The sequence below is a fragment of the Zootermopsis nevadensis genome, unplaced genomic scaffold (genome assembly GCF_977971745.1).
Source record: "Zootermopsis nevadensis isolate Lab colony 2312 unplaced genomic scaffold, Znev_1.0 Znev_ptg000007l, whole genome shotgun sequence".
Taxonomy (NCBI): domain Eukaryota; kingdom Metazoa; phylum Arthropoda; class Insecta; order Blattodea; family Termopsidae; genus Zootermopsis; species Zootermopsis nevadensis.
Window position 1 is genome coordinate 13,612,362 of NW_028259139.1, and position 18,681 is coordinate 13,631,042.

At 37.1% G+C, this 18,681-nt stretch overlaps 1 protein-coding gene and 1 pseudogene across 1 annotated transcript; one reads left to right on the forward strand and one right to left on the reverse strand.

Annotated features, from left to right (window-relative positions):
• The first annotated feature begins 871 nt into the window (after positions 1 to 871).
• LOC110829749 (uncharacterized) lies at positions 872 to 11,531 on the forward strand. The gene is made up of 4 exons (XM_022063795.2): positions 872 to 1,459; positions 3,094 to 3,264; positions 4,635 to 4,972; positions 8,722 to 11,531. Exons 1-4 carry the CDS (start codon positions 1,295 to 1,297, stop codon positions 9,905 to 9,907), a joined length of 1,860 nt encoding a protein of 619 aa, XP_021919487.1. The 5' UTR covers positions 872 to 1,294; the 3' UTR covers positions 9,908 to 11,531.
• On the reverse strand, positions 10,873 to 13,599 carry LOC147874616 (uncharacterized; annotated as a pseudogene).
• Positions 13,600 to 18,681: the final 5,082 nt, after the last annotated feature.

Consider the following 18,681-nt stretch of genomic DNA (forward strand, 5'->3'; position numbering starts at 1 on the left):
GATCAGTTACTGGTACTGCAAGTTTAATGTGGTTTCTAGATGCATTTATGGCTGTAAGATAGTCTTTAGATGGCTTGTGCCTGGTAGAAAAGTTTTATTTTTCAAAAACAAGGGTTCTGATAGGCAACCCTTTCCCATATAATCCAATCTCGTAAGCATTGTAACTTTGTTTCAGACTTAGGTTGGGGACCAATGGCAGGCTCAATTTGAGCATGCAAATGAACACATGAAAGGCTTGGATTTTTTGACCACCTGTATCATTTTCATCTCGAGAAGTAATCTACAGTTTTAATTTCAAAATACATTATACATTAAACTGTATTTAAAAGTGTGTGTTAAAATGATCACTATACTGGCCCATGTTGTGGCAGTATTTCATGCAGTGAAAAAAGAAACTTCTATAAAACTTCATTTGAACAATACATTTATCATTCATATATCCATGTTCTAAATAGTAAGGTACCAATTTATCTTAATCTCAGTTATAAGTAACCAGTCTATGTAGAACAAGAAGGAAGTTAATGAAAAATTAATTTCGTGAAGAAGGAATCTCCTGTTGGGGCAATACAGGTATACATATACAGCATAGTATGTCTTTTGGGCAAGAATTAGAGGTTACTTTATAAGCCATCATTTGATATTTTTACCTTTTTAAAACAGACATCACTTTATGTTCAACATCCTTGGCTTAGGCCTATGAAGGATCTATGGAATGCAAATAAATTTTATTCTATTCGTTGAGTTGTATCGCTGAAATTTACAGCTATCACAAAGACTAAATTTTTATTCAGCTGCAGCTCGATTCTCCGTCCACCCATTTTCAGTCATACTCTCAGACACAGATAACCTTATACATGGATTACCTATGTAGCTAATCTCATTTTTACATTAAACTGTGATTTCAATGTGGCGGAACATAAACACATGAAACGTTTTTCTCTGAAGATTGAACTTCAACCAGTACTCGTGCATCAGTGAAAACACTAACTATGATGCAAAAATTTGCCTGTGCTTCCTGCATTATGCAGAGTTATGTTCGCGGATTGCGAGGGTAGCGTCTGTTCTGTCGACTTTGTCCAAACTAAACAGTGGAAAGTACAATTTTGTTTTCTTTTTCATGAACAGAATCGAGGTTTTGAGGGCACACTGCCCTGTGAAATGCGTTCGTTTACTTAGGCATTATTTCAGTGTCTACAGTTTTGAATTATGTAGTGTGGGTGAATAGCTAATGTTATTATAAATTTAGAGAATAGTCTGTTATAACTACCATACAGATTCCCCTTTTCTGTTAAACATGACAGAAATTATGGCCAGTGGTACTGTAGCTTCACCAGACTTTGATTATTTGTGTCGCCTATGTGCTTCAAAAACAAGTGTCTTAATGGGGCTTCATATATTTGAACGTGAAGGAGATTCAAGACAGATATTTAAGAAGATTACAGCATGTTTACCTGTTCAGGTAAATTGCATAAACTTTTTCACAAACATTGTCTTCAAACACGAATAGAGGTTATAATCCTAAGACAAATTTTAGTACGTACTTTACTACTAATAAATGGTAAACAACGAAACATAAGAAAGGGGGATGATTCATGTTGTTATTCGTAATTAAATGTAAGCAGATTGGTAATTTGCTGTATTAGCTTGAAGTTATTTTGAATAAAATAAGTTTATCAGCAGCATAGAAATATTTTAGTAGTAGCTTAATTCAAAAGTAGAAACGTGGTAGCAATATATAGATGACGTATTAAAGTACTGGAGACATCAAGGTGCAAATATTTCTGATGTTTAATTTCTTGAACTTTATTTTTTAAATACGTATCATTTCTCAAATTATAATATAAAAGGATGGTATTGGGATTCTCCATTCAGATTATATGGGCAGTAGTGACAAGACTACATTAACTGTACAGCACATAAAGAAGAAAATACGCAGAAGAGTTACTCAAGTTTCCGAAAATTCAAATAAGATGGGTAAAAAAAGTAGTTATTTTTATGACATAAAGTAAATCCATCCTGTTACGTGTTATGTTGGCATTTAGGAGAGAGATGGTATAGCGCCTACTCATTCTCAACCTTGACATTAAGTGGGGGTGAGTGGTCAGCAGCATACCCTGGCCATGTTTTACCTCTGGGGATAGGACCCATGGTACTCATTGGGCACGAGGCTGGGTGGGCCCCAGAGCTGATCTGGATGCAGAGGCTAGAAGGAAATTCTCTGCCCCTTTCAGGGATTGAACCCCGATTATCCAGCCAATAGTTATTCACTATATTGTTTGAGCTACCCAGCTCACATGTATGATATGTTGAATGAAAAGTTCTACCATACAGTAGAGTTTGATTTTTAAAGCAACTTGAATACAAGATATAGTTGAACTGTAAGATTAGCATACCATTTACACACATTCTGTTTTTCTTAAGACAGAATGTATGATGTCATTTTATGAAATGTTCATCTTCATCACGTTAAGCCACACAAGATGTTGCATTTGTATGTGACTTGCAAAGGCCCCAGTTTTCCATTTTCTTTTGCATGTTGCTTAAATTAAGTTAGGGTGTTTTCTTTTCAATATGATGGATTTTATACCCTCTTTTCAATCCTGAAATTTTATCCAATATTGTATTGTTAAACCGCTGCTTTTAAATTTTACCGTAGAATATGCTATCAGGAAAGTCTAAGAAAATCAGGGCAGTTTTGAATTGAATGGGACATGTCAACTTTTGGTGTAGGTGAAGAACACATTATGTCTGTTGATTGTGTTTTCTTTATGGGGTAGTTCATATTGTTGGAATAAATTTCCGCAAAACACTTGAAAGGGAGATGATTGTTGGAATATGTAGGATTTGAGGTTTTCATGGTGGTGAGTCTGAAGATGGCTGTCTTCTGGGTTGTTGTACCATGTAATCTGGTAGACGTTTACCGATGTTTCATCGCCCTGATGATAGAGGCAGCAAGGACCTCTGAAACGTTAGTAAACTTCTACCAGACTACACAGCGCAACAACCCAGAAGGCAGCCATCTTCTAGTTATTTATCTTTTGAGGTCATTAGTGTTGGTGTTTTAGCTTACTGTAAATATTTTGTTTCCTGCAGGTTGCTCTGACAGATAAACTTCCGAAAATGGTGTGTGAGGAGTGTGTGTACAAACTGGATTTACTCTTTGAGTTCAGGGAGAAAAGTGTCAAGACAGAGACATATCTAGAAAATGTGTTAAAGACAATTGAACAACAACTGCCTCTGATTCCACCTCCACCTGCTGTTGAAGTAAGTGATCTTTATAACATGATCTCTGATTATTTTCTAGCATGCCAGAAAGGGCAGGCGCTCATTCTCCCTTCCATACTCTAGGTGCTTGGTTAGTGATTGGCCTACTCACTGCGACATGGTCTCAGTGACAACCAGAATATATGCAGCCTACCTAAGCTGCATAGTAACTTTTCTCTGGGGTAGTGATGACCAATCTACATATTCAGCTCTTCTTCTTTTTTGAGCATGGTATGCAGCAAAGTCATTAAATAAAAGAAAAAGTGATATATGAAAGAGTATTTATTACAAAGACTAAACAACCTGATTGTTCAGTAGTGTAAATGTTAGTTTGCATGAATGACTTGTCACGGTGTCTTCTAGAAGAGAACAAGGTTTAGTGACAACCTTTATCATGCCACACCACACATTCACTTTTGGTGTCTCTTTGATGTTTCATGAGTTAATGACATGCCTTGCTATCCCAAATTCTGCAGTTAAACCATTTTCCAGACCATTAAAATGAAGCATCGACCATCAAGTTCTGATCATTGCCAGTTTTATCCTGCTAGCTTGTCAGGAAGGGCTCTGCTGCATGGATTCTGCTGTTGATGACTAAAGAAAATTAAACTGCAATCTCTATCATGCAACACATTTAATGATTTAGTTGATTTGTAACATACCTTGACAAATTATGTGATTTAGATCTATAATATATTTGCACAGCATCACACATACATTACTGGTTTTTACATATTATTTGTATAACTAGCTCCCTGGTAGCAGAACCTGAAGGCCCAACACTGACAACATCAAAGTCAACCACTGGCCATGATCCTGAGCCAACTCTATCCATTCACCATCATCACAGCTCACCTCCCTAATATCCATCCTGATGTTATCCTTCCGTCTTCTTCTTGATGCGCCCAGTGGTCATTTTCCAGAAGAATTTCTCACCAAAATTCTGTATGCACCCCTTCCCCCCCCCCCCCACATGCATGCTACATGTCCAGCCAATCACAACCTCCTATATTTCACTATCCTTACTATGCTAGGTGGCTTGTACAATTCACACAACTCCTCTTTATGCAGTGATCTAAATTCTGCACTTATTTCATCCTTCTTAGGTCCAAATGTCTTCCTGAGCGTTTTGTTTTCAAAGACTTGTAATATACGTTCTTCTTTCCAGGTAAGAGACCATGTTTCATAACCGTACAAGACAATAGGCAAAATCTTTAGTGTTTTGGATAGCAAATGGGACGATATTATTTGTATGATGTGGATAAAGTGAACACTTAAGCAGGAGGCTGTATCCATGTCCCTCTGTCACTGTTTGACTTTCCAGATTTTTCAGTTTTCAGATCACTCAGTTCCAGCTTCTGTTTTCACAGGATGCTTCAGATTGTGCAGTAACTGAGTCGGCCCCTGCAGAAGTCGAACAGATAAAGTCTAATGACAACGTAAAGTGTGAACCTGAAGTTTTGATCAAAGTGGAAGATGTCAGTAATATTGTTGTCAGTATGCCGGAGGGAGAAGAGAGTGACACGGACACAGAGACAGATTCAGAGAGTGAATCCGAGAGTGACAGTGATGATAACACAGGTGCAGAAGACAGTCACAATGGGAGCTTGTCAGCGCTAGCTGAACCTCATGGGCACCTGGAAAATGAAAGCACGGTGGTGGTTCTTGGTTCTGGTGGGACAGAAGCATCTACAAGCCACTTTGAAAAGTATGTTGTCATGTTTTATTATACAGAGGAGTAGAACACAGCAGGCCTTTATATCTAACTGGTGGCCCATGGACCACTTCCATCCTGACGTTTAATTTATCTATGCCAGTAAATTCTTGTTAGAATCATTATATACGCAGTTTACCACTGTTAGAATAATTACTATTCTAATAAGCAGCTACATTTTGGTTTCTGTTCATTTACTAACTTTGCTACATCTTATTGTAAAGAGTACAAAATTTCCACTTCATAATATTCATAAAAATACTTGGACTTCTCCATATGGTAGCACACAATCAGATAGATCATGTTTTAGTAGATAATACAAGGCAGACATTTGTAGTTGATGTGAGGTCGCTCAAAGGAGCAGATTGTGGCACTGACCATTATCTGGTAGTGGCAAAAGTGAAGGAGATGCTTTCAGTAAGTAGATGAACACAGAAAGATCTGATTTAGAAAAATTAAATGAGGGAGAGGTAAAGGAGCAACATCAAGTTGAAATTTCTAACAGGTTGCAAATTTTAGAGACAGATAAAGATGGTGAAAGTGTGGATATCAGCAGAGGGAGTGGGAAAATGTTATACACTGTATCAAAATTTCAGCAAAGGGAAACTAGGATACTACAGGAGAAAGCAAAATAAATCATGGTTTGATGAAGAATGTTCAAAATTAATAGATCAAAGGAAGCAAACAAAATTTCAGTGGTTTCAGGACCCAAACAAAACGAATATGAATAATTATGTAACATGAGACATAAAGATAGAAGAACCTTTAGGAATAAGAAAAAGGGAATATCTGAGAGGCAAAATTATTGATCTTGAAACAAATAATAAAGACAGAAATATCAGAGATCTGTACAGTCATAAATTATTTTAAGAAAATGGGTGGAAAATTTTCTTTAACTAGCTGTTAAGTCTTTATGGGACTGATGATTCCAGACAGATTAAAATACATACAGCTGAACTGTTAGTGCCAGAACTTAGTTTTAATGAAGTTGAACTAGCGGTTGAAAAGTTATAAATCTCCGCGTATTGATCAAATTCCAGCAGAATTAATTAAAGCAGGTGGCAGAAAGTTGTGTATGGGGATCCATAAGCTCATTCAGTTAATTTTGGGATAAGGAAGAGATGCCACTACAATGGAAAGAATCCTAATTATTCCTGTTCATAAGGAGGAGGACAAGACTGAGTGTGGTAATTACCGAGGAATTTCGCTGCTATCAACATCATACAGAATTCTATCAAACATTCTTCTGTGCAAGATTAACTCCATATGTGAATGAAATTATTGGAGATTATCAGTGTGGGTTCAGACGTAACATCAACAATTTGTCAGATACTAGAGAAAAAATGGGAGTACATCAGTTGTTAATGGACTTTAAAAATGCCTACAACTCTGTTAAGAGAAAAGTGTTATACAATATTCTCATTGAATTCGGTATACCAAAGAATCTAGTAAAAGTAAAAAAGTAAAGTAAAGCTGTCCCACTATGTGCCATGTAGGCGCTTGGGGGGAGAGGTCGTATAGCTCCTATTCATTCTTGACCTTGGCACTAGATGGCGGTGAGAGGTCAGCATCATGCCCTGGCTGCATTTTACCATGGGAAAGGACCCTAGTACCCATTGGATAGGAGGATGGGTGGGCTCCAGAACTGGTCTGGATGCAGAGGCTAGAGTGAAAATACTCTGCCCCTGTGGGGGATCGAACCTCAGCCATTCAGTCCATAGCCAGTCACTATACAGACTCATAAAAAAGGTAGTGAGTCTAATAAAAATGTACTTAAATGAAACCTGTAGCAAAATTTGTATAGGTAATTCATAGGTGACTCATTTCTCATCAAGAACAGTCTGAAACAAGAAGATGCGTTGTCTCCATTGCTCTTTAACTTTTTTTTTTAGAATATGCCATCAGGAAAGTCAAAAATAGGAAGGAGGGTTTGCAATTGAATGGGACACATAAGCTATTGCCATGTGCTGGTGATGTTAATTTGTTGGGTGACAATATAAATACAATAAAGAGAAACACAGAAATTTTACTAGAATCTAGTAGAAAGTTTTGCCTAGAAATAAATCCAGAAAAGACTAAGTACATGTTAGTATCCCTTCAACGGACAGGCAGGAAAAATCATATTAGGGTGGCTAATAAAACCTTTGAAAGTGTGACAAAGTTCAAATATTTAGGAACAACAACAAACCAAAATGATATTTATGAGGAAATTAGGGGGAGACTAAATTCTGGAAATGCCTGCTACTTTTCAGTTCAAAATATTTTGTCTTCAAATCTGATTTCTAAGAACCAAGAGATTAAAATATACAAATAATAATTTTTCCTGTTTTTTATGGGTGTGAAACATGGTCTCTCACTCTCAAGGAGGAACATAGATTGCAGGTGTTTGAGACGTAATGTGTCAATTATTTCGTAACAGAAACAATTACACTCTATATTAAAATATAAACAAATTTTATTCTGTAATTATACTAAACAAATACAATAAAGAGGACCACAAAAGAAAGGTGGGGCTAGAAGTAAATTCAGAAAACAAAGTAAGTACATGTTAGTATGCCATCAGCAGCCAGGCGGGCAAAATCATATAACTAACTAACTAACTAGATGGCTTACCGAACCCGAAGGTTCATCACCGAATTAGGCAAAGCCCTCCACCAGACCCTGTCCTGGGCCAACAAAATCCAGTCTCCTTCAACTCCTATCTCCCATAGATCCCGCCTGAGATTATCCTCCCATCTACGTCTAGATCTCCCCAGCGGTCTCTTCTCCTCAGGCTTCCCAACCAATACCCGGTGCATACCTCTTGTCCCATCCATGCACGCTACATGCCTTGTCCATCTCATTCTTCTTGACTTAATCACCCTGACAATATTGGGGAGGAGTACAGATTTTTAAGCTCATCATTATGCAGTTTTCTCCATGTCCCATCGTCTTCTCTCGTAGGCCCAAATATCCTCCTCAACATGCCAAAATTCCACAGGTTACTATTTATGTAGACTGGATTTCCTTTTACTTCTCTTAAACTCACAACTGAAATATCAAAAGTGATTGAGTATTATTCATTCAGTTTTGAACCCAATGCCTTGTCTATTTTCTACATTACTAATGATTGGGAATAATTAATTGTTTTTATCCATTGTTTAATCCATTATTTTTACAGTTATGAAGTGTGATTACCTACTTGCATTAACAGCATTATAATAGCAAGGTGTAAGAAAAATATTTGAACATAAGGGAGATTAAATAAGAGGGGAAGCATAATTAGCCACTACATTCCTTCAGGATACAGAAGCAAATGTTAAGTGTCAGACTTTATCTCTAAAACCAAGGCTTCAGAAATATTCAGTAGAGACTGTTGGCAACCACACTTTTATAGTTCTCCTTTACAGAGCTCAAAGTTGTGCAGAACAGAAATAGGAAATTTATAATCCTATATTATGGGTCTGCCAGCTAGACTTTAGCTCGGAGTTTAATGAGTTAGTGCTGTACTAATGCAATACATAACCAACTGGATCTGCACAGATTATAATGGTTAATTAGATAAACTATTGTGGATAAACTATTGTGGAGTTTTATCAGTGATTAGTAAATTTAAGTTTTATTTCTGGAGCCCTGCATTAAAAGATGAGTGTCCCCCCCATTATGTGTTAACTGTGAGAGTTAAGAACAAGAAAGTACACTCCAATTTTTGAGTGTGTGTATCTTACAGTTTATCTGGTATGTAATTAGTAAATAAATTGCAGGATAGAGAATGAAGATGGTGCTGGGATTGAAGCCGGTGTAAATTTCATGAATCCAGCTGCAAACGGACTCCTCATGCTATCGTGCTCGCAGGCCTCCGAATATCCTGACCAGGCATCATGGTTTTTTTGCCATATTTGTGGCAAGGCGTTCGCCAAGAGGGAAGAATTCCAACTACACTATGAAGATCACTGCAACAAGTGTAAGGTGTGTGGAGCATTGTTCACCAATGAGGAAGCTTTAAAAGTTCACTGTAAGGAAATGCACTTGCGCAAGCATAAGTTGTCTGACAAGCCCATCATACTTGAAGAAAAGAAGGGGGTAATGCGGAGAAAGAAGTGGGAACCCAAAGTGTGCCCTGAGTGTGGGAAGCAGTATCGAACTAATTACAAGTTAACAGAGCATATGCGGAAACACACAGGGGAGAAACCTTTCAAATGTTCAACGTGTACAAAGGCATTCAGATCTAAAATCGGGTTGGCACAGCATGAGGCCAAGCATACAGGTCAATATGAATATACTTGTAACACTTGTGGAAAAGGTTTTCAGTGCAAATCCTATCTCATTGTTCACCAGCGTGTTCACAGTGATCTGAAACCATACCCATGCACAACATGTGGGCGTAACTTCAAGACTAAACAGTCTCTGCTGGATCATCAGAACCGACATCTAGGGGTGAAGCCATACCTGTGCGAGACCTGTGGACGGCGTTTTATTACAAAGGGTTTGTGTAAGTCACACCAGCGAGTTCACTCAGGGACAGACAATAAACAGTTCCCCTGCACAGTATGCAACAAGATGTTTGTAAGCAAGTCATATCTGGCCACACACCTGCGTATTCACACCGGGGAGAAGCCCTTCATGTGTGAGGTGTGTGGCAAGGGCTTCCTGACACGTGTTGACTTGCGTATCCACTCCACCATGCATACTGGAGAGAAAAGTTTTGTGTGTGAATGGTGTGGTAAAGCATTTGCCAGACGTGATGCCTTGCGCTGCCACAGGCGCAGTCATACTGGTGAACGTCCATATCGTTGTGAGATCTGTGGACAGAGCTTTACTCAATTCTCACCACTTACTATACATAAGAGACTGCATACTGGTGAGCGTCCCTACTCTTGTGACATCTGTGAGAAAGCCTTCGTGTCTCGCTCAACGATGATGTCACACAGAAAGAAACACCATACCTGAGGAATACAAGTCACAGATGTTAGGACACTGGACAGTTCTTGTGATCTTGTCACATCCGGTATGTGCCCTAGCCTACCGTGAAGTGCAGGAGTTGTACCAGTGTCCTGTTTAGGGGTAAATAATATCCCAGAAACATCTGTGACTTTAGTTTCATATCATATTATGTAACAGAACTACCACTGTCTGGTGTGTCTTGTGGTGATACCCTGAATTTTTTTATCTAGTTTCTAATGTAAATAGGATATGAAAATCACAACAATTAGATGCTGTGTGTTCATAGATTGAACTTCCCATGCTGTGAACATTTCCATGACAGTATGTATAGACTGTTGATTACCTTAGACCTTCAGTTTAATGTTGCCATAGTTTGTGTGTCTTCAAATTAAATGTAATATTTAATATTTGTTTTATGTAGCATAAAAATCGTTTTAGGAACATTTTGTGGTAGATATGTAGAGCAACATCGGTAATACCATTTATCATCATTTTGGATATTTTATAGTCTGAAGATTGTACAGATTATCACATTTAGAAATAGTTTTGATTATTTGACTGTTGCATTTGGGTTGAACCTTGAAGCCTTATAACAGATACTACATTAATTTGTAATTATTGTTGCTGTGTCTTGTTTGAGAGACATTAACATTGAAGTATTAAATGCTGAAACATTTATTTTGGGTAGGTTTATAGATTGAAACATTTAAAGTAGATTATTAGAGAATGAAAAACATTTTTACAAAATTTTACATTTACAAAGATTTGTTTAACCTAAGTAGGGTAAACCACCCAGTTATTGGCACTTTAAGCACATTGATTGAGAAAACATAATTTTGTCCATTAGTTTTTTAATTGAACTTTTGGTTAAAATTACTAGAGTTTAATGAGCAGTGAAACAATATATTCTGCCAGTAACAGAGTGCAGCTGGCTGGAAAAAAGTTGTGAATAAAATGTAAGAAAATCTCAGTTATTGGCACACTTTCCCCATTTATTGGCAATAAAAATTCCAGGTATTGGCACTGCGGAAAATTGTACTTGAAACTTAGGTTTTAACAAAAGTAACTGATGTTAAGTGTTCTTTGTAACATTTGAGGAACTTAGAGCTAATACAATTTAGTTATTATTAATTACAAATAATGATAATTATAATAATAATAAGTAGAGAAGTTTTAAATATCAGGAAAAGGTTATTTCAAGCTTATGAAGTGTAAGTCTACTTGAACGGAGTTAAAACTAAGTACATTTTTGTGATAAAAATTTAACCTTTAAAAATTCATGTATCATATTCATCAGTGTCATCTTCAACTGCAAAACAGAAATGACACATGAAAAGGTCATCATCAGAGTCATTTGGAATGTGGATTTGGTTTTTCTTTTGGATGCATGTTTGGTGATACAACTTTGTACAGTTTCTGCATTCAAACAATTTTTTTAATAATAGCCAGAGACATTTTATTTGTAAGAATTTTAGAGGTTCATATGCTGTACACCTGATGATGGCTAACCAAAGCCAAAACATGCTGTGATACGTAAATTAATATTTTATCACCAACATATGGTCATATATAATATTAATGTATAGACTATGAAAAGTGATAAATATATCCAAAGGTGCATTGACGGTAATTACATGATTGTATTCTTTGCTACCTTTGGATATTTACCTAACATACTTTCAGCAGGTCTTTTACTAGAATTTTCTATTCTAGATTTCTGAGATGCTTGTTTCAGGAGTTTTTTCTCTTTCAACCTTTCTTTTATCTTTCTCTTTCAGGGCTTCTTCTTTCAGTTTTTCTTTCTTGTCATGGACTTCTTTCCACTTTCCTGAGGTCAATACAAATGGAATTCTTTCAGTGTTCCTCCCCCCCCCCTTTTTTTTGGCATTTCAAGCCATACAAGAATTTCATTTATGGGATTCGCCTTAGTAGGTATTACATTACCTCTTGAATTCACTTTTTGCTCTGCATTACTTTCATCGGGTAGAGAGCGAACTTGAGATTGAATCTCTTTATTTTCTACAGGATTATCTGTACTTAAATCTTTAGAGTCTGGTTGTCTGTTTCTAATTTGTGCGTCCTCATCCAAGCCATTGCCTTGTTTGTTCATTTCTTCTTGTCTCTGTTGATAATACTCCCACAGTCTGTAGAGAAAAAAGAAATCCTCCCAATGTTCTTTGCCTTCTACTATTTGTTTTATGTTTTTAATTTTTCAATTCGCCTTTCTCCCACAATTCCACAGAAATCATCATATGGAAGTGGTTGTATCCTCAATGATGGGATGTTGACATTGACTTTTGGACCATTCTTCACAATACACTTTGAGAAATCCACAGCATTGGCATTCCATGGATAGAGACCTGTTGCCCTGAAACCATTCTTATCTGAGCGCTCCAAGTCAATATTTTTAAACATGTCTTCAAGAATAGGAGCAAAATCCTCTTTTGTAACAGCCTTGTTTGGATTTTGTGTTCGCCAAGAGAGGACTACATCTTTCTCTTTTGATATCTGTTGCTTGAATATTTAATTTTTGCACTTTACAAGCCTGAAGGCTGCCACATTGGCTGGCTGCAGAATTCTTGTAGAGTTTGGATAGAGAGCAATGAGAAATATGTGCAGTTCCTTGCACAGCACACTGAGATGGTAGGTTAGGTGGGTTTTGTGGCCATCTACGAACAATACAACTGGCAATGGAATGTTGTTTTCCACAAGATAAGGATAAAATACATTCCCAATAAACTTGAAAAAACTTCTGACTTCATCCATTCATTGTTGCTTTGCCTAACACCCCACTTTTCTGGAACTCTGCGGATGGTTTCCTGTAGAATCCTTTGAAGAGGATATATAATCATAGGGGGACATGTCTTCCCAGAGGCTGAAAAAGTACACATTACAGTAAGAGTTTCCTTTGCCTGACTATGTTCTACTTCACACACATTCTTAGAACCCGTGGGTGCAAGCACAAGGTATTTTTTGGTCATAACATGAAGTTTGTTTCATCACCATTGAACACCCTTTCAGGATCAGACAGGACATCAAAGATGTTCTCTTCTTTGAGAATATCCTCGTCTGACTCAAACCATCCTTGTATATTTCCTTCGTTTACACAAGCACTAGCAACGGTGACTCCTGGAGTCCTGCTGGCAATTTCAAGATGTCAGCGAAGAACCTGTGGTATCACTTATTTCCAGGCATATTTTCTTTAAATGGATTTGGGCGATCATTTTGCTGGAGAAATTCCTTAACACTTAACTGAATGTCCTCCTTTCGTTGTGGAAATCCCTTGCAAGCACATTCAAAAATCCACCTAGAAAAGGAATGAATGAAAAAGCTTTTAAAAGAGTAATTCCTTTCAGTATTTCCATCGGCATAAATGTATAATTTCAAAAATATGTATTATTTTTTATAAATAATAACCTAATGATAACCTCTTAATAATAATAATGACTAATAATTATGTATTATGGAATTGTTATAACGCTTTAGCCTACGGCTAAAGCTGTTGTTACTATACACTGAACAAGAGTGTTTTCTTCCTCTTCACTTAGTATAGGAGCTGGCCCATGTGCAGTTTTGGAAAAAATTTTACTGCAACGAAACTGCAGTGTTGACCTCAGAACACCATGTAATTTTGCTGCTGTCTTAAAAGCCATGCCTTTCTTCACTGCCTGAATGGCTGCATCAAGACGAGGCCCCATCTTGGATACAACTGATGTCTAATAACTAGGATAAAATCAAGAGTCAGAAAATCTACTTGGAGATGAAAGTTGAAATTGGTGCCAGTAATTGGCACACATTTGTTCAGTTATTGGCACCTATGCCAATAATTGGCTACACTTGTTTATAAGTAATACAATTTTGTTATGCTAACATAACATTTGGGTCATTTTTGTGTTAATTCCAAACACACAAACCTCAATATTAAAAATCCCATTTATTGGCACTTCATGCCATTAAAAGAAATTACAATTTTTTCAATGCCAGTAATTGGCATGCCTTAAAAATTGTGTTGATTGAGGTTAGGAGTTTCATATTTCATTATAGCACTCACAAGAGTATGCACATATTGAATATATATGCATAAACAATGTAAGTTAATAGGTATATTAATAAACAACAATCAACTGAATTAATGTCCTTAACTTACTGCTAAGAAATTGTTCAAAACCCCAACAATATGTGCAACACTTGACGTTCTGGAAGACAGTCATTAAACAAATTACGACTCGTGGCTGAAACAACTGACTCATACTAAGCAAAAGCTGCTCGTTCCAGATGTGTGTGAAATAGAGTTGCCAACTGCTTACATTGCTTAATATCGCAGTCTCAATAACAGAGTGCCAATAACTGGAGGGGTGCCAATAATAGGGCGTTTTACCCTATGTTACTACACACTTTTTGCATGTGTTACTTGACCCAAGGCCTGCTACCTGTTCTAGGGACAGTGTTGTGTGCATGTCATGTGCCATGGACTGTTAACACCTCACAGTTAACTGTGAGCATCCTTTGGTGTGGTCTGATATACGAAAATCTGAATTTTCTATTCCATTTTTTGTAATTATTAATTGTGGAGTGGATAGTAAAATATCTCTCCATTGTTTTGCTAATGAAATTTCCTGTGCTGCTACACAACTGATTGGTGCTCCTGTCTTGCAGAGGCATGTGCTCCTGAATGAAACTGAGGCACTTTTTATCACAAATATGATTGATCCTTATGTCTGTAAAAAGTCAGTGCGTGCAAACAAGTTTGGCGGATTTTGTGGCTTCTGTTTTGAGTTGCTATGACACATGTTAATAATAACTGCTTGACAGTGGTGGTCACATCGTCACAGGCCGGACTTGATAAAGTTTATTTATTCCAAGAAACAATAAAATGTCATTTCACAAATGAGACTCATTTGGGGGTTGCTGTGGATGATGGTTTAGAAATGGTCCCCATTCCATGGGAGGCATCCAATTGACATCAGCCTATGGATTCCCTCAGCAAATAACTCCTTGGGCTATGTAGGATTAGAGATTTTCACTGTGGTGAGTCTGAAGATGTCTGTCTTCTAGGTTGTTGAGCCATGTAGTCTGGTAGAAGTTTACCAACGTTTCAGAGGCCCTTGATTCCTTCATTAGCACGATGATGCATCTCCCTGATGATGGCGGCAGCAATGATCTCTCAGACCCAGAAGACAGCCATCTTTAATAGAAGCTGTGTCTTGAAGTTTATATAGGTAAAATGTCTGTATATGAGCTCTGAAACACTCAATGGAATGTTTTTGTTTCTTGACCAATCTTTAATTTAGTTGTGTCACAGGATTGAGAAATTAAAATGTGTAATAGATAAACAGGTTGGGCACAGACTGCTATTATGGATGCTAGAATGAACTAGAATGTTCCATAATAGACCTGTGCATTGACTAGATAAGCAATTATCGGCTTCTGAAACAATGTCCTGCTCCATGGTGTTGGTTATATGAAATAATTGCTTTATGATATTCCTTGACCATGAAGATAAACCATGGAATTCAATAGGATATGTAGTTTCTGATGATGCGATATTATTGGCGAATAAATTTTAGCAGGGGAATTAAGGAAGGAGTGTGCATTTTAAATTATGAAAAACTAAGATAAGAACTTGTTTTCACATTTTCCAGCTATTTGAAATGGACAAATCAGTTTACTGTGATAATACATTTGACATGAATTCCACATTATGGCATGCAAAGTACTCATGTGAATGCCCATTAGACCATTGCCAGTAAGGTTTCTGGAATTTTTTAAGAATCCATGTATACTGTCTCTTTTAGCAATATTTTCAGACACAAAATTAGTCTGGATGTGACTGTGCATAAACTCTTCTTCATTTGGTGTGTTTTGGTGTTAAATTACATTTTCAATTGTCATGTTATATTTCTTGGAAAAAAGGATCTAATACCATAAAAGTAAGATTAGGAAACTGCCACAGTGATTTTGAAGATTGTGCATACACATAGTGAAGTACTTACATGGTTTCAGTGATTGAAAAGTCTTACTGGTTGGTTGTATTTTTAATTCTCCCGCATTAGAGCTAATTGCAGTCATTGCTTATAATATTTTGCACTAAAGGTACCAACTCTGCATAAGAATTTCACTTTCACTTTATCCTAATAAAATTCTTAAATTAGTTTATACAAAATTTAACACAATAATTACTGATGTCATCAGAACAGCATTTGTTATACCATTTGGTACACTCAATGTCATTAAGTTTGTTTTGCATGTTTTAATGTGTAATGAAACTAAAGTTTATGTCATAGTGAACACAGGAACTGAACAGGTAATTCATTGAAATTTGGAAAATGGTGAGCTTTCAAAAGCATAAGTATTATCTATGGTTAATATATTATGTGATTATGAGTTGAATTGTTGGTTAAAATCAAACACCTCTTGTTACCACCCAGAAGACATATAAATAGGATTTTAGATTCTCATATATCTATGGAAACACATTCACATGGCTACCCTCTGTCTACCGTACGCGACCTCTACCTCACGCGGTTGCTGCCATTCTCGGTGTCTGCAGAGGCCGGTTAGTGCAGACACCGAGGCAGGCAGCAACCGGGTGAGACAGAGGCCAAGTCCGGCAGAGACAGGGTGAGGCATTCACCGAGTTTGGCAGGCATCTCTCGGGGAGGGTTTAGGAAAAATATTGAAATTTTTCAAAATTTTCCAAAAATCAAAAATGCTGTAAATTGTCTGAAAAGCGCACAAAAGAATTTGAATGGGAAATTTTTTTGGTTTTGTGCGCGTTTTGGACAATTTGCAGCATTTTTTTATTTTTTGCCTTGCAGAACCAGTCCCTCTCGTACTGTTTCTGATACCCGTGAATATTTTGCCATTGCTAGGCGCACTGCTGTCAGACGTGTGAGCGATGGCGCGAATTTTAAATGTACGTTTCAATTTTGAGCAATTTTTTTCGCACTCTTGCGCAGCGTATCAGCAGCTGAAATTTTGTAGACAACCATTACTAGATGGGCTCTGTAGACGAGCAAATTTTCAGGTGAGGTTTCGACACGGCCAACCGGACCAATCCCTTGTTAGAGCAAAGAATGTTGAAATTCCTAACTCTTAATTCGTGTCACGGTGTTGTATAACATAAATATATCGAAGTGCAGCGCTATCATTATCTCTTCTTCCTCATCGCGTATAATGGAAGGCTTCTAAATTCTCTTATCACCACCCTACAACGCCATTGAAGCCGCCAAGTATGTTTTTAACTCTTCGTATTTTATCATTTTCAATCCACTCTATTCTTGTACATCCCTTGCCTGATTTACCCATTGTAGTGTCTTGTTTATTCCCACATAACTGTCAGAACTGCCATTGTCTCGTAGAATCTTTGTTGCTTTCTTATCTGCTTCCTCCCCCCCCCCCCCTTTACATTTCTTCCTATGCGCCTAGTGGAATGTGGTACCATAATACGTATATTGAATATGAAAATCATTTGTGAATTTCCGTTATATGACGTCATTCTTCGAGATTGGAACCTTCATATAATAAATCAGTCACAGTGTACATATGCAATCCTATACGAAAGGCACATATTTTATAATGCTTTGCACTTCTTCAACAATGTCAGTAGTTTCTTATAAGTTAAGCAAGTTAAAAATATAGTTTGCTATATGCATTGTACAAACGCTATTATTCTGCGTGACAAAAACTCTGCGAAATTAACTGTTATTTACAATGTGGTGTGAGAATTAATATTTAAGTAGTAGTTCTATTTCTGCCTATACAATGTTTATGTGCTTATATAAAACGAATAGAAGCTTAAATCTTTCATAAATACAAAAAAAAATCATAAAATGACCATGTGTGAGTTTACGTCTAAGAAGCCTATACAACCATTTCTATTTGAAGTGTTGGTCGGGTCTTCCTACCAATGAAGAAGCATGAGACAGCCATCATGCGGGCACGTGATCCGAAACATGGTTGTCGAACTCTCAACTCACGTACTTATGAAGTTTGGTTACTAAAGCTAACACACCGGGTGGGACTTGGCCTCATTTGCCAACATTCAATGCCGGTATTAATCACAAAGTTTTATAGATATCGTCAACAGAACTATATAATTAATATTTTACTTCAGACTACAATACGTAGAATGTTTTCCGCTGCCTTCGGAACTCCATTTGGGCCGAATATATTACCGCTACACAAAACTATTTGCCTCGACTATATGGCGAGTTTAATTAATGATTATTATGTTGTTTATGGTGACAGAAGGATTGAAATAATCATGGTTGTTTATAACATCAGGCTGCAGAAGCAGTCAAACGTTTACAATGCTTGTATTCCAGCTACTGGTATAATTCGTTATGCGAATAATTTTTAAAGGTAGATGGAAATAGGTAATACACAAATATAACATTATATTCCTGTACTTTTAGGATATGTTAACATTTTGGTTACAGCCAATGATGCGACAATCAACATTCGAACTTTCTGAAGTTGTCCTTGCCCCCACCCCTCTAACTGGAACAGTCCACTTCTCAGCACAGTGTTGCCAAGTAACTTGAGAGACCACTGCTGTACAGGCGTTTGCACCGCACATTTCAAGAAATCCGCGTACAGTTTTCTATCTGCGGCGTTAGGTCTGTGCGGTGTGCCCGCTTGTGCGGACGTCCGGTGGGGTAAGTTATTTTATTTTACCTTATAAAACTGTGCGCGTCTTAGTTTGTGATAATATATTTCATTGAAGATTTTGTGTTCTACGTGCCTTTGCTTATTGGTTGATCCACGCCTATCCACAA

What these genes read in the sequence shown, in the direction of transcription:
- LOC110829749 (XM_022063795.2), top strand. Translation starts at nt 1,295, where the DNA reads ATGACAGAAATTATGGCCAGTGGTACTGTAGCTTCACCAGACTTTGAT. An exon ending in CAGCATGTTTACCTGTTCAG is followed by an intron (nt 1,460 to 3,093) that starts GTAAATTGCATA and finishes TGTTTCCTGCAG; the next exon opens with GTTGCTCTGACAGATAAACT. An exon ending in CACCTCCACCTGCTGTTGAA is followed by an intron (nt 3,265 to 4,634) that starts GTAAGTGATCTT and finishes CTGTTTTCACAG; the next exon opens with GATGCTTCAGATTGTGCAGT.